Below are 14,238 nucleotides of genomic sequence, written 5' to 3'. Positions count from 1 at the left end.
GTCTCCATTGAGGTTGGACATGAACGAGTGGAAGCATAGTTTCTTTGAATGGTGTGTGTTCTTCGCAAAGTCTAGCAACACTGACAGAGTGTGGGAGTTCGCAATGCTTATTATATGAAAGACATGGAACATGAGGAACAAATGGGTGTTTGAGAAGAAGAGAGAAGATCCAGGGGTAGCCTGCACGAAGACAGCGCACCTCTTAGGCGAATTTGAAGCAGCAGCCGTTCGGAACCAACCAGCGACAACTAAGACTGTGCAAGTTCAACAAATATTAAAGACAAATATCCAAAAAATTGAAGCATATCTAAACTTTTATCAAAATGCTACAATTATCAACAAATTTAATACGGAGTAATAAAGAACCTCACATAAAACAATCAATCTCGATAATTAAATTAAGATCTCACACATTAAAAGGTTCACTAAATAATGACAAATTTATTAAAGTTACGGATATAAAAATCTCATGGCGTGTTCCAATCATCTTATTAGTAACTAGTTCTTGTGCCCGTTCTACGAACGGGGTTTTTTTTCTTTGTTGTTTCCTCGTTTTGTGATGCTTATTGGTATTGGACTGATCCAATTTGTTTAGAGTTAACGAATGCAAGTATGGTTTGCTATTGATGCATTATTTTAGAGGATATACCGAGCTTGTAATGTTAAATCCTCTGATATTGCCTGTGGAACTCAAAAATTTAACATGGCTACTATAAATGTTTGAAAACCTGTCTACCGTTTGTTGAGACTTTAGACTTTATTTTCCGGTGCTGTAAAATTGGAAAGAAGAGAGTGTTTGCCTCTACTTTTTGTTGTGCGATCTTCCTCGACAGAAGCTACCAACTCCCTGGCATGTTCATCTAGCCACATTATAGTTCTACCTACTTTGCTTATCTAAACATTCCGTTTTGTGATTTTATTTTAAAACACTTAACATAGGTCCCTGGTCCCTGGGCTGAGGTTTTTGAACTGTCTTCTTGTTGTTGCTTCATGAGCTTTGTCCCTGGTGCAGAAGTTGGTCGTGAAGTTGGACTGGTTCTGGATTTGTGTTTGTGCCTGCTGTTATTATGGGTGTTTCCTCTGTTGTTGTGATGCTGTTTTTGAAAGGGTAGTGTTTGTGAGTGTAGTGTATAATAATATTAATTGTAGTATGTAGATATGTATTTGATAATGTCGTTACCTGTGCATTTTTTGCTTCTTTGGTGGTTGTCCCTCTTTTTTTATTTCTCTTAGTATCTCCTTTCCTCGTCGTTGTGGTGTTCTCTTCTCTTCCGTTTCAATATGGAATACCTTTATAGCTGTTAGTTCTTGTATGTATCCTTTGTCGTTGACTTTTAGTTTCATTGTACATTTCTTCCCAATGCATTGTTGGAGCTCTTTTGCGACCTTTTCTGGTCCATTGTCCTGCATATGCGATGTAGTCAGTATTTAAATTTTGTTTAGGGAGTGTTTTTTTTTTTTGTAAGTAACGTAATGATACCTGGTTATAAATCTTCACCATTGATGTTATTGGTTTGCCAATGATTTTTTTCACGTCTTTGTCGAATATCCCCACAGTCATTGTTGCAATGCCATCATCAATTGTGGCAATTAATCGGTACCTGTGAATGGTTTTGTAAGAAATTAGGTATATTGGTTCAAGGGTGGGTAAATGTGGTTAGTTCATGTATCCCACCTGTCAGTTGGAAACTCTGGGACGTCTTCGCATTTGTTGCAGTATTGATTCTCATCAATCTTTGATTTGCAATTGTTACATGACGTGTACATCCAGCCACACTCTTGGTCATGTATGGTTGCTATTTTTGCCACGCATGTATAAGTATTCTTGGCTTCCTGTATACATTGTTATAATAATGTCATCCCCCCTTATGTTTTTGTATTATAAATTTATTGTAGTTGTACCTGGTTTTCTTCTCCTTCCATGTATATTTGTTGTAATTCTGTGATTGTTTTTCGATTCTTGGTCATCGCCTCCTCTAAGCTCTCTGGCTGAGTGACTTCAATATGGAGTATTTCTTGTAGTGGGACATCAGTCATGTTGTACAAAATTTGAAATAATTAATGTTTGTAGAAGTGGTTGTAGTTGATAATAATGAATTGCATTTTATATTGTTCTTACTTTTTTTTGAAGTTTTCGACTTCTGGTATTTCTAAATTGATGTAGAGCTTTGTTCCTCCTGTAGAGTTGAGTTGGTAATTTCCTGCATTTACAGTGAGTTTTTTAGTTTTTGCAAATCATAGCTATTTGAGTATATTATTTTATAGTGTTTTGTGTTTGCACTCACCCTTGAACATTGTTACCCGAGTGGCTGTTATTATGACTATTTTTGGTTGGGCTCCATTTTCTGCTACGTCGTCTGCCACCAGATCTGCTTGTTGTCCCCATAGAGTTACTGCAATCTTGTTGGTCCTGTGGTGAAGCATATTTGGGTTTTTTTTTTTGTTAGTATTCTTGGGTAATTTTTATAATCTTTTTGCTTACCTTTCATCTTGGATGTGTATCGTCCTTCTTTGATCCGTGTTGTTGTCGTGATTTTGAGTGATTTTGTTTTCTACGCCAATTAGTTGTCCTATTACCTCTGCACAGTTAGTCACAACACATTAGTTAGGTTTTTGTGTTAGCAGATTATTTGGTGGCCGTTAGTCATATTTTGTTTTATACACATGTCAATTACATATGTGTTTTCTTTTCATTGTGGTGTCCTCTATTTGTTGAGTAGACTGAAATTATACAATGAGTTGTTGTTTACCTGTAAGGACATCGATCTTGTTAGTTCGCTCAGATAGGTCGTCGATAGGGCGTAAGTTGAATTTGTGAAATGGGATTGCTGCTGAACTTTCTTCTTGTAACGTGACTGATGTGAATGAAGTGAACCAAATGATATACTCATTCTCCACTTGTAGTCGAGTCCTATTGTTCTTTCCCACATTGAAATGAGTCATTGTATATATTCTTCCTTCTTGTAGTCGGTCCTTGAAATGACTGACTATTGCCTTTTTTACCAATGCTTGTATTTGGGATCCCTGGCATTTGCATGTCTTAGTACGTTTTTTTATTAAAGATGAAGTAGTTTGTGGTAGTTCCATACCTGTTCATCTAGAAGCACCATGTCTATGGTATCCGGTGTTGGGTTTGTCGGTTTGTACCGGACTTCCCACATGCGTGTTACTCGTGCTGTTATTGTCCAGTCTCTTTTTGTTGTATCCAGTTCTGCAATATAGTTTTTGGTGGCTTCCATATCCTGCAATTCGAAGATGTGACATTATTTTTCTGTAATTAATCTTTCAAGGAACATACCTGATTTCTTTGTGTTGATGTGAAAGCAGTTTATCTTTGTGTATTATTATGTGTAGGTTGTAGACGAATTACCTAGGTGTCTTTGTAAAGTGGCTGAGTTCTTTTTGAAGTGTACTTTGTAGTGGTGGTTGTTTTTTGTGTGTTTTATATTTCGTTAGTTTCTTTTTATACTGGTTGTCTCTATTAAAACTTTAAATGTGTCATTCATTATCCTTTGGGGTGGGTAGTTTATTGGGTTTTTACTTTATTATTAAGTTTTGTTTTTTATTTGTTAATGGCGGTCATAATGTTTTTATGTGATTGCAGTTTCTGTGTGCAGTTATTGGGGAGTTATGTACATTGTAACTGGCGTATCTATTAACTATTTAGCTGTTTGAAATGTTATTCTTTGTCAGTTACCATAGTTTTTGTTTTGTTTGTTTTACTGTTAAGTTTATTGTGTTTATTGGTTTTGAATTATGTTTTTATTGTGATGTAGTTAATATGTCATTTATTAATATGTTTGGACAGTTTTTGGTGTAATGGTTAATGATGATTAAAGGGAACATTGTTCTAAGTTATGGGATTTTACTTGGGTTGATGTGGGGGTTCGCATTGTAATAACTTAGATGGATGGGACCTGGGCCAATATGTTTGTTTTTAGGGTGGTTTATTTGCTTTGCTGGGGTTACCATTCGGGGCAATTATATTCTAGAAACGGGCAGTATGTTTTTTTTAGGGTGGTTCATTTTTTTTGCTGGGGTTATCATAAGGAGGCCTTTATATTCTCTAAAGATTGTAGTTTGTAACCTGAGTGTCGTAAATGCTTTCCCCGGATTGGGGATTCTACATATGTGGTATTTTGTAGCCTCAGTTTTTTATCCATATTAATGCATATGGGGAGTTCATTCCCATAATATTAAGTTGGGCACCACCTTGTTACAGTAAGATTATTATAGCCAATGCTTTCTCCCCTTTAGTTGTATACGTATGTCTTAGTTCTGTTTATTGATGTACTTACCAAAGTTTTTGGTGTCATCGGGATTTATATCCTGGTTTGTGTGTTAGCTAACTCATCCTTCTGCGTTTGAATAGATGGCTGCAGAAAAAAACTTTAATTTTCAGCGGAATGCTCTTTTCCAGATTAGTGTTGTAGTGATTAATAGTTAAATACCTGTTGAACATTATGGCAAAGTGGTGATGCCTGCACCAAAGTTTCTTTCATATTTAGTCCAGGCGATGTTCTTCCAACACATGGTGATGAGATGTAGCTAGAGGCAGCAGGTGCTGAAGATTGAAGAACATGCGAGGATCCATTATTATTGTTGCTCCCTGCAGCTGTTGGCGCCTCAGCAAGAGCTTAAGTCCAACCCTCACTGCAAACAATGGTGGGTTAACAATGGACATAGTCTTTTAAATGTCAATTTTTGGACGCCAGTTACACTGCTACTAACAGAAAGGACGTCATTTCCATTGTCATGATGAGTAACACTTGTAATGATTAGACGACCATCATTACTCATAATCTGTAACATAAAGATTTATACGTAATGAGATGCAAGGATAAATCAGTAATGTAGTGACTATTTTTTTTTGGTTGTTATTGTAACATTTGAAGTCAAATTACCTGTAAGTGTGGTTAAAGAGTGGCCGAAGATGATATCCTGCACCAAATAAACTATGGACTGATCAGTAATGGTTAAGATCTTCATTAAAAAAAGATGTTAATTAGACCTTCTTATGTTGCTCAGACTCCTGACCATTTAATTTGGCCTTTTGTCAGACTATGTTGGTTCTGTGATTAAGTGTACTGTTAGCCGGAAAAACAACTACATTTATATTCAGATGATTATTAAGGAGTGACTTACATTATCCCTGATGGAAGGGTTGTTGACCATAGGCAATTTTGTTTTTGCTCCAGCATTGTTTGTCTTATGTGCCTGTACAACCATAAACATTATGGACGTGAATGAATTCCTATAGATTTATCTGTCATGAAAAGGTAGCACAAAATGGGTAAAGTTATTAGATGACCAAGGAAAGTATATAGAACCAAAATATGATTGTGGCAAACAACAGGAACAACATGTGAAATCAATGAAATTCCACATTCATGTTAATAGTAATTTAACTTAGCAAGTTAAAGAAAGCAGGGGCACTCATATAAGTTGTGTGAAAAAGACATTTGAAGTGTATTTGTATTAATTTCTGTAGAAGTCACAAACAATTGGAAACTACGCAGACACATTGCTTGTTGTCCTTATTTTTTTTCTTTCATACATTGTTAAAAATTTCTCTATAGACTACATTCTTTGTGACTGTACTATCTTCTGTACTGTCTCCATCAGGTCCTATACAAATTCGGAGACCTGATCAACACGTTACCCTAGAAACAGCCACATATAGTTGCCCGTGGCTGAAGACGGGCTCTGGCAAATATACACCCACACGGTTGAATGTTTGTCCTTGGCTCTTGTTTATTGTCATTGCGAAACATACCTTGACAGGGAATTGTCTGCGCTTCATAGTGAATGGTAGTGTGTGATTAGCTGGTGTTATCTCTACCCGCGGAATAGATACTCGTCGTCCCACATTTGTTCCAGTCACCACTTGTGCTTCAATCACAATTTGTTCCAACCGTGTTATGATGAGCCTTGTTCCGTTGCATAATCCTTCTACCTGGTTGATGTTCCTAAGTAGTATGATTGGGCACCCTACTTTTAGACGTATTTCATGATTTGGGATGCCAAGGAATTGGAGAGTGTTTAGGAATTCTGTCGGGTATAGATCTTCATCAACTGATGTTCTATTTGCAAGTGGGCTTACTCTGTCAACACTTTTATATACTCCTTCTTCTCTATGGATCATAGAGAGTATGTAGTTATTGATGTCATCCACACAATCGTTTTTAGGCGCCAGTATTGCCCTTTCAGCTAGGTATTTGATGTCTGTGTACCTGTGAAGAAGGTCTGGGTAAATTTCTTCCACGAGGGCTGCCTTTTTGTCTGGATGGTCTTTTACCAGGAGGTCAGGTGGAATTTGAATCCAATTGGCCTCATCTTCCCCTGTTTTTGCAGTGGCATGGATTTGACCATCACCCACATCTAGGACCCACTTGCTGAAATTCTGCATTTCTTCTAATCCAACAATGTCTGAGCTTCCCCTCAATCTCATGTTTGTGGTTAGTTTGAACACGGTGCAATGAGGCCAAATTTTTGGCGACCTATTGACAGATGCATCTACAATCTCTGCTCTTCCTTTTCGCGGCACAACTAGTAGTATTTGTCTAAAATCTCCTCCTAATACCACTGTTTTTCCTCCGAAGGGCTTGTCATTTGTTTGCATAATATCACGTAAAGTACGATCCACTGCCTCAAAGGCATGCCTGTGGACCATGGGAGCTTCGTCCCATATTATAAGGCTTGCTTGTTGGAGGAGAAATGCCAAGTCCGAACCCTGCATTATCCGGCAACATGAGTTCTCGTTTAAATGTATCGGGATGCTGAAGCGTGAGTGTGCTGTCCTTCCACAATGAAGTAATAGTGCTGCGATTCCCGATGATGCGACTGCGATAACTATACGCCCCTCTGATCTAAGTCTTGATATTAAGGTGCTCCACAAATATGTCTTCCCTGTACCCCCGCTTCCATAAATGAAGAACACTCCTCCTGCTCTATTTTCTACTGCCTCGAGTATCTTGTGGTAGATTGTGCTTTGCTCTGGATTCAGCCCGGCTTCGAGAGTAGATGCTTCATCTGCTAGCATCCCCACATCATACATTTGCTCTTCCAATACCAACCTGTTTGTTGTTTGTTGCACCAAAGCCATGTCTGGGAATGACATATTCCCATAGTTTGCAAGACTCCGGTTATTTCGGTTGAGGATCAATTCAATGTCATATAATGCATAGTTTTGCACCTGGTTGGTCGTCAACATGATGTTGGGGGAATTAAACCGTTTGCGTTGCCTGTATAGCACATCATCTGATAGAAGCTCCCAGTTTTTATACCATAAGTCACTGGGGTTTGAGACTTCACAGAATATTAAAATTGTGACAAATAACTCTCTAAGCTGTGGGGCATGGGCCCAAGACGATGCTGCTTGTAAAGCTTCATGCCATTCAGTATCTCCTTCTAAAAGACCCATAGCATTGCAAGCTTCCTTGAAAGTGGCATACTCTATGCCGTTTACCGTTCTTATTTCCCCAAAGGTTGTGGATCCTGTAACTATATTCAGGAGCATGCGCAAGTAGTAAAGTTCCCCTGATGCTGGGTGCACATAGTATATTCTCCCTATTTTGAACCTGTCATCTCTTACTTTCCATCTCTTTTCCTTGGTTAGCCAGACCCATTCAGTTGGGAATTCATGGTATGTCAGTGTTCTTGCTTGTGGATACTTCTTGTTTGCTTCCATCCACCCGATGAGAGGTGTCTTGGCTGGTCCTACTCTTTCGAGGACTTCATCCAGATGCTCATGATCTTCAAACATCACTGTTTGTTCTTCCTCGAGGTGACAACTTAGGCGTTGTACTGGTGGGTATTTATATTGTATCGGGAAACCGAAAACCCTCCAACACGCCTCTGCAGCAGATACGTATCTGCATTGCAAGTATGATTGTATCTCGTCTTTTTGAGGTTCGTGGTTGCCTAGTTGTCCTCCCGGCATTGCATTTTCTGTAGCTTCTTGTATTGTTGCTAATGCCATGTCTGGACCTTTATTCATGTACTTGAATAGGTACTTGGTACATGTGTATTTGTTGCACACTTCAACATTGATGTGGGCTTGATACTTCACCAGCAAGTCCACATTGTACGGGACAATGAAAGTATTATCAATTGTGTGTCCATTCTTTGTTGCTGTCCTTCCATTGTTTCTTCTCCTGTATGCCGGGTATCCGTCTTCACCAATAACAGTTTCGTTGTTGAAGTCTTTGGGGTAATATTTCGTACACCGGCCCCCATGCATACATGGACATTTTGGGTTCAAGCTACCGCATGGTCCATGTGTCATGTACTGGACTACTGCCTCGAATGCAATAGGGTCTAATTCCTGGTCCGGTAGTTCTGCTAAAATCAAGCGGTCGATGTCTGATGGTGTTCGAAGTTTATCTGCTTCATGCAAGAATAGCAGCATATGAACATGTGGAAGTCCTCTTTTTTGAAACTCGATTGTGTATATTGCTGCAAGGTGGTTAAAGGTTAGAATTGCAAGGTAGTTAAGTGTAAGAATTATTATTTCTTGTGAACTCTGATAACCTAATAAGATAGAATAACCCGATGAATGGAATAATTAAATCCCAAAACTTCACCCTTAGTTATAAACCCACTACCCTACCCTAATCTACGCTTACTACAATCCACATATACCCACTGGAACCATGTAATTGAATCTGCTAAAACCAGAAATACAGAATCTAAATCCAAACCACAAGCATGAATAAAATAGAAGTTTAAATCATAATAGAACCCCTAGCACTCAAGCTATAATCTTTCTCCCATTCAAACCTGTTTTTAACATGATATCAACCGTCAAATCTTCCACAATCAATTTCTTATAAAAAGCCTCAAAATCGATACTACTTATTTAGGCACTTTCATGCATCTGAAATCATCTTAAGAACATATTACTCTGCACTTTCAGCAAAGAGAATTCATGTACATTACATTCTAACTACTTCATTTTGAAGGCACTACAGTTTATTATCTAATTATGTAATTAATTTACTTCAGTACCGGATATATTATATCATAACATCTTCCATATCGGCCCGAAAATGAAATGTTGGTGGTGCATCCATAGGCTAAACATATTAAGTGTCAGATTTCTAATACACATATATAGTGAGGTAGTTAATTAAGCAATTACCTGCTTTAGTGCGACCACAAATATTTCTTTTGGTAAGGTCCACCATAAGCTCATCAAGTTTAATCTTGAACACTCGAGCAATGATATCAGGTCGGTCTTCTGGTTTCTGTCCTGGGATCAAGGATAAAAATTCTCTAATCTCTGGCCACTTTGGATTACATGTCATAGTAATGAACAAATCTGGAGGGCCAGCCCATCTGCAAATAGCTAGGGCATCGTGGTAGTTTTGAATCATGAATCTCAGGCTTCCGGTGAAAGATGAAGGTAGTATAACGCGTTGTCCTACAGATGCAGGCGTTGTATCACCTCGAGAAACTGCATCCGTCAATCCACGTAGCACATCCTTTCTTAGTTTTTTTTGGTTGCTTCTTACCCATTCTAATCTTCCTTCTTGCATGCATGTGAAGGCGTCAACTTGTTGTTGCTGGTTAAGTCTTCCCAATTGGAATCTCGTCTTTGCCTCTTTTTCTCTTTGCTGAAAGCGGAAAGCATTATATTATCTCATAGTCACTTTTGTTCTGACCCTTCTCCCAATTTCTTCCCTATCATTATGTGGGATATCTGTTGTATATCCATCTTCTCCATAAGGGAAAAGAAGTGGATATTGCATTGCCATGAAACTCGGGTGAAGTTCGGAGATCCTCTTCAGACCAAAGTGCTAGCCAGCTACTATGTCTCTGTCTAATTCTGCTTTTCCTTCTCCACTTCCAAGGCTGTTTATCCGGTTTGTTACTTCATTTTGTGTGTCATAAATATAAAGCTGGCTGAACCTAGGTTGTTGCCCTTCTGGCGGAAGCAACGACCCAAACTTATGATGGTTTTGACCATTTAATCTGAACACATACGAAGCATTTCCTCGGTTGATGCTGTTGTCAACCTTCCCTCCCATTGAAGTGAAAGCGTTGATGGAGTTGTACATCCTCCCTTTGACTTTGAAATCTTTTGACCGAGTGTCATTATTGTCAAGTAGATCCTTCAAAAATACAGGGGGGTCTCTTAATAGAGGTAACGTGACTTTGCCCTTTTGACAACATAAACTGTACTCAGCTACAACATTGTTTCTGTCCTTCCTCGCCCGTTCTTCACACCAAACTATAGCTTCACATTTTGGACACACTTCACTTGGGCCCCCAAAAGTCCAAGGTTCGGTGTATATTCCTGTGTGATGGTTGGGAACGTGTTAGGTTGATGAACTTGTTCATGTAAGATTACATTGAAAATTTGACAGAATAATTACTCACTTGTATGTTTGGTAGGGTGAGTTATTTGTTGATGGTCGTACAGTTCCGAACTTTGTGTTTGCTGCATATCTGTGGTTTAAGAATGTGAGAATTGTGGAATGTGTTAATGAAAAAACAACCTACTTGAAACATGAGATATATTACTACTTTTTACCATTTTCGAATGCCGTGTTTTGATTTGCGGTCCGCTGTTGTGTGGCCATTGAAGTTGTCAGTTGTCTGGTGTCACTTTGACGGGTACGTTTTCTTGCACGGCTTGAAGTGGGTTGTATACTATTTGAGGTGGATGCAATGTCTAATACCAAATAAATAACATGTCAGACTTTGTGGTTTCAAAATTTAAAACATATGTCATGTTTTTGCAAAACAGTTTACTACCACTTACCAATGCTAGCGGTCAGGGCTCTGCTAACATCTCTTAGGGACGGTCCAGAGGCTGATGCGCGTCGATTTCTCCTTTGGTTAAGTATATGTCTTCGTAACAATCGAGCATGTTTTGCTTTGCCTTTAACATAATCTGTGTCCAGTCTGGCAGTTTGGGGTATAGGTTGTTGGCAATGAAATCCCAAACTTTGTGTTTGCTCAATATCTGTGTTTCAAAATGTGATTAACTACTGTTGGGGGAAAAAAACATTTAACATGACCTACAATACTTTTTTTTTTACCATTTGGAAATTCCGAGTTTTGGTTTACGACCCGTTGATTTGTACCTTCTGATGTTGTCAGTTGTTCGTTCTCACTGTGACGACACTGTTCCCTTCCGCGACTTGGAGTAGGTTGTACACTTGTTGAGTTGGGTGGAGTATCTGAAACCAAACATATAAGTTTTCAGACTAATTTGTTACATTTTTTCAAACATGATAGCCATGTTGCGTCATTTTAAATACACCCCTTACCAATTATTCCTGTCATGGGTCTTTTGACTGATCTTCTAACCGCTCTTAGGAACGATCCAGAGACTGATGGGCGTTGATTTCTCCTTTGGTTAACTATATGTTTTCTTAAAATCGAGCATGTTTTGCTTTGCCTTTAACATAATCGATTTCCACTCTGGCAGTTAGGGGTATCAATTCTTGTCTACGAAATACCAAACTTTGTCTGTGCTCAATATCTGCATTCCAAAAGTTGAGTAGGGACATATGTAAATAAAACTCGGCTAAAATGAAACATGAGCTACAATACTACTTCATATCCTATGATACTTGTTGAGTTGGGTGAAGTATATAATACCATCTATATAAGAAATAAGAGTGATTGATACATTTGTTCAAATCTAACAGCCATCCTCTGTGATTTAAAATTGACTTCTTACCAGTTACACCAGTCGTGGGTCTTCTGACTGATCTCCTAACATCTCTTGGGGACATGACCGAGGCTGATGCGCGTTGATTTCTCCTCTGTTTAAGTATATGTTTTCTTAACAATCGAGCATGTCTAGCATTTTGGATACCATCATCCATTTTCAATCTGCAAAAGATGTGCATAAAATTCATTTAGCATGGAGTACTACTACAGAGTATTTGACTTTGAAATTGATAGAAGTTAAAATGGCCATGAATTTTGATATGTATACGATAAGTAGAGATGGATAAATGTAAGATTCAATTGAGCAAAAATAAGATTGTAATTTCTATTATTCAATTGGACTGCAAACATAAAGTCGGCAAATTTTTAAAATAGATAATAATCCAACTAATATAGTTTGACTTTTGCACCAAACAAAAAAACTAATATACTTTGACTTAGTAGATATTTTTATACTTATTTAAATGCCCTAAATTTTGTAGATGTTGTCGGAAAATTCTATTCTCATCACAAACTTCAAAGTAGCTTCGCTTAAGATCATTGAAGCTCATCTCTTCCGTGGCTAGCTTAATCTCGGTTAAACGTCTTTTTCTCCTTTGTTGCATGCATACTTCATAGTTAATATCGTCTACATCGAAATTATATGTTTGTTGAATAATTTTCACTGCTTGTTTTGCTGCATCTTCAGATGCTTGTGCAATGTCTTTGTGTAGTTTACTATAAACTATGATTGGTAAATCTTCCTTGTTCATTGTGAGCTTCACAACAACCTTGTACTTGTCTTTTTTGGCTTTGTAGTATTGTCTGTACAGGGGTCTAGGAAGACCATACCATTGAACAACTTGACCAAGCAACCCTGTGAAACTAATGGTGAAGAGTTTCCTGCCATTTTTCATTTTCTTTTTAAAAAAATGGAAATTTAAGTTAATGTTTAGTCCCTCAATGGGTTTGCATCTGTGACAAAATTAGGACATTATCAAAAACCAAAAGATACGAAATGCATAGGAGTTGAGATTTTTTTCCTATGTAAATTATCGGAGACAAATATACTCATGGAATGTGATTTCACTCCGTATGTCCCATAAACAACCAAATTGGAAAAGAAGGTGAATACTAAGTCCCTTGAATATACATTCTAGTCTTAATTATAATGTCAAATAAACACTTAAGTTGGGAATATATTAGGCTGAAGATGGTGATTATATTTACAATTTTCATCTTTAATTTGGTAATTGAATTAGTTTTAGACAAATCAAACAAAATCAATTAAAAGGAACACCATCTAAGAAGAATTAAGAAGTTGTTTCTTTTGAAGGTCTGTACAAGAACACCACCACATGATATGTTTAATTGAGTGTTTCCAATTCACATCACTCACCTGAACACTACAGTCCAATTCCAAAATTTCTTTCTCCAATGTTAGAACGGATACAAACTAAATATTCCTCTCTAAGCCTCGTAAGGAAATAATATCGCCAGGCCATCACTATAAAAAGATTCAGTAAAAAGAAGGATAAAAGAGCCAATGAACTCAGCGTAAAACAATATCATCAGCTATGTTAGACAGTCAAACTGTTAACATTGTTGTATTGTATCTGTTCAGTACCAAAACTCAACTTCATATCAGCTTCCTATAATTATGTTAAGTTGTTCAGTAGGGAGTATGTTAAACTTGTCAACTTTATTTTTTGGATAGGAAAGCTTCCTATAATTGGCAAAATAATTAGCAAACTGAACATGGTATCAAAATCAGTTTGAGTTTTGGGCCTTTAATCAGTTTATGACATGCTTTTTCAAGTTTAATTTGTTTACTAATCAGTAATCACTACTTCACTTCAAGGATTTTACAGAAACCATTTTGAATTTCATGTCTCCACAACCCTTTAGCAAAAGGCGAGAAGTTATATCAGGTAGCTAATAACTAAGTACCTACTCGTATATTGAAGCTACAGGGTATACATAGTACTATTTTGACCGACACTCTGGTACAGTTTCTGGGTAAGTTACAAACAAATGAAGTACATTATAGTCCTCTTTCTCAAAATATTAAAATCAAAATGATAATAAGTGCATAGTAGTCCAGAAATTTCAGGATGTTGCAAACAAAGTAGAGAAAAGGGATCACCTTTAAAAACGCCTGTCGGAATCAATGAACACCGAACGCTGGGGTACACGATCAAGAACCTGTGTCCAAAAACAAACTAAATACCAATTCCTGATATAAAAAAAAGGACAGAACCACCCAAAATAATATCACAGGGAGTCCAACTATTTAACATGAGTAATAAAAGTATAGCTTTTCTTTGATGGATCATTGTTTATAACTCTCCCGGAGGACAAAATCAAGAATACTTTTTCAAATACTCTATACTATAATTAAATGGGGAAAAAAAACAGGGCACAACTCAACACAGGAAACGCATTTTCAAAAGACTTGATTTGGCTTCACTATTCTCATCTTGATACACATTCAACCTCAATCTTACGCAACAAAACAAAGCTTCCACCCACACAATACAGACTACACGTTAACATACTACTATTATTCAT

General features: G+C 37.5%; 3 protein-coding genes across 3 annotated transcripts; all 3 read right to left on the bottom strand.

Annotated features, from left to right (window-relative positions):
* Positions 1 to 339: 339 nt before the first annotated feature.
* On the bottom strand, positions 340 to 5,416 carry LOC110798454 (replication protein A 70 kDa DNA-binding subunit B). The gene is made up of 13 exons (XM_056828854.1): positions 5,146 to 5,416; positions 4,452 to 4,941; positions 4,299 to 4,376; positions 3,090 to 3,242; positions 2,751 to 3,024; positions 2,483 to 2,579; positions 2,286 to 2,410; positions 2,122 to 2,201; positions 1,903 to 2,040; positions 1,676 to 1,833; positions 1,481 to 1,601; positions 1,181 to 1,404; positions 340 to 1,094 (listed from the first exon to the last, which is right to left on the bottom strand). Exons 3-13 carry the CDS (start codon positions 4,314 to 4,316, stop codon positions 989 to 991), a joined length of 1,494 nt encoding a protein of 497 aa, XP_056684832.1. The 5' UTR covers positions 4,317 to 4,376; positions 4,452 to 4,941; positions 5,146 to 5,416; the 3' UTR covers positions 340 to 988.
* Positions 4,651 to 9,758, bottom strand: LOC110780404 (uncharacterized). Its single transcript, XM_056829482.1, has 7 exons — positions 9,666 to 9,758; positions 9,143 to 9,617; positions 8,628 to 8,690; positions 5,777 to 8,532; positions 5,146 to 5,217; positions 4,888 to 4,941; positions 4,651 to 4,803 (listed from the first exon to the last, which is right to left on the bottom strand). Exons 1-7 carry the CDS (start codon positions 9,756 to 9,758, stop codon positions 4,651 to 4,653), a joined length of 3,666 nt encoding a protein of 1,221 aa, XP_056685460.1.
* Positions 9,082 to 11,843, bottom strand: LOC130461391 (uncharacterized). The gene is made up of 7 exons (XM_056829481.1): positions 11,696 to 11,843; positions 11,411 to 11,494; positions 11,094 to 11,189; positions 10,769 to 10,972; positions 10,538 to 10,678; positions 10,384 to 10,452; positions 9,082 to 10,300 (listed from the first exon to the last, which is right to left on the bottom strand). The coding sequence occupies exons 1-7, from the start codon at positions 11,841 to 11,843 to the stop codon at positions 9,801 to 9,803; spliced, it is 1,242 nt and encodes a 413-aa protein (XP_056685459.1). The 3' UTR covers positions 9,082 to 9,800.
* Positions 11,844 to 14,238: the final 2,395 nt, after the last annotated feature.

This window comes from Spinacia oleracea, chromosome 5, assembly GCF_020520425.1.
Source record: "Spinacia oleracea cultivar Varoflay chromosome 5, BTI_SOV_V1, whole genome shotgun sequence".
In the NCBI taxonomy this organism is placed as follows: domain Eukaryota; kingdom Viridiplantae; phylum Streptophyta; class Magnoliopsida; order Caryophyllales; family Amaranthaceae; genus Spinacia; species Spinacia oleracea.
This window is presented reverse-complemented; position numbering and strand designations above follow the sequence as displayed.

Bases quoted from the DNA above. Each gene is read 5' to 3' on its own strand.
- LOC110798454 (XM_056828854.1), bottom strand. The intron at 2,580-2,750 runs GTAAACAACAAC...CTAACTGTGCAG, and splicing joins CAAGATCGATGTCCTTACAG to AGGTAATAGGACAACTAATT. The intron at 1,095-1,180 runs GTAACGACATTA...TTTCAAAAACAG, and splicing joins AAGAAGCAAAAAATGCACAG to CATCACAACAACAGAGGAAA.
- LOC130461391 (XM_056829481.1), bottom strand. From the start codon at position 11,843: ATGGATGATGGTATCCAAAATGCTAGACATGCTCGATTGTTAAGAAAA. The intron at 11,495-11,695 runs GTAAGAAGTCAA...TTTGGAATGCAG, and splicing joins ACCCACGACTGGTGTAACTG to ATATTGAGCACAGACAAAGT. The intron at 10,973-11,093 runs GTACAAATCAAC...TTTGAAACACAG, and splicing joins ACAACTGACAACATCAGAAG to ATATTGAGCAAACACAAAGT.
- LOC110780404 (XM_056829482.1), bottom strand. From the start codon at position 9,758: ATGGCAATGCAATATCCACTTCTTTTCCCTTATGGAGAAGATGGATAT. The intron at 8,691-9,142 runs GTAATTGCTTAA...GTTTGGATTTAG, and splicing joins TTGTGGTCGCACTAAAGCAG to ATTCTGTATTTCTGGTTTTA. The intron at 8,533-8,627 runs GTAAGCGTAGAT...CTATCTTATTAG, and splicing joins GTGGGTATATGTGGATTGTA to GTTATCAGAGTTCACAAGAA.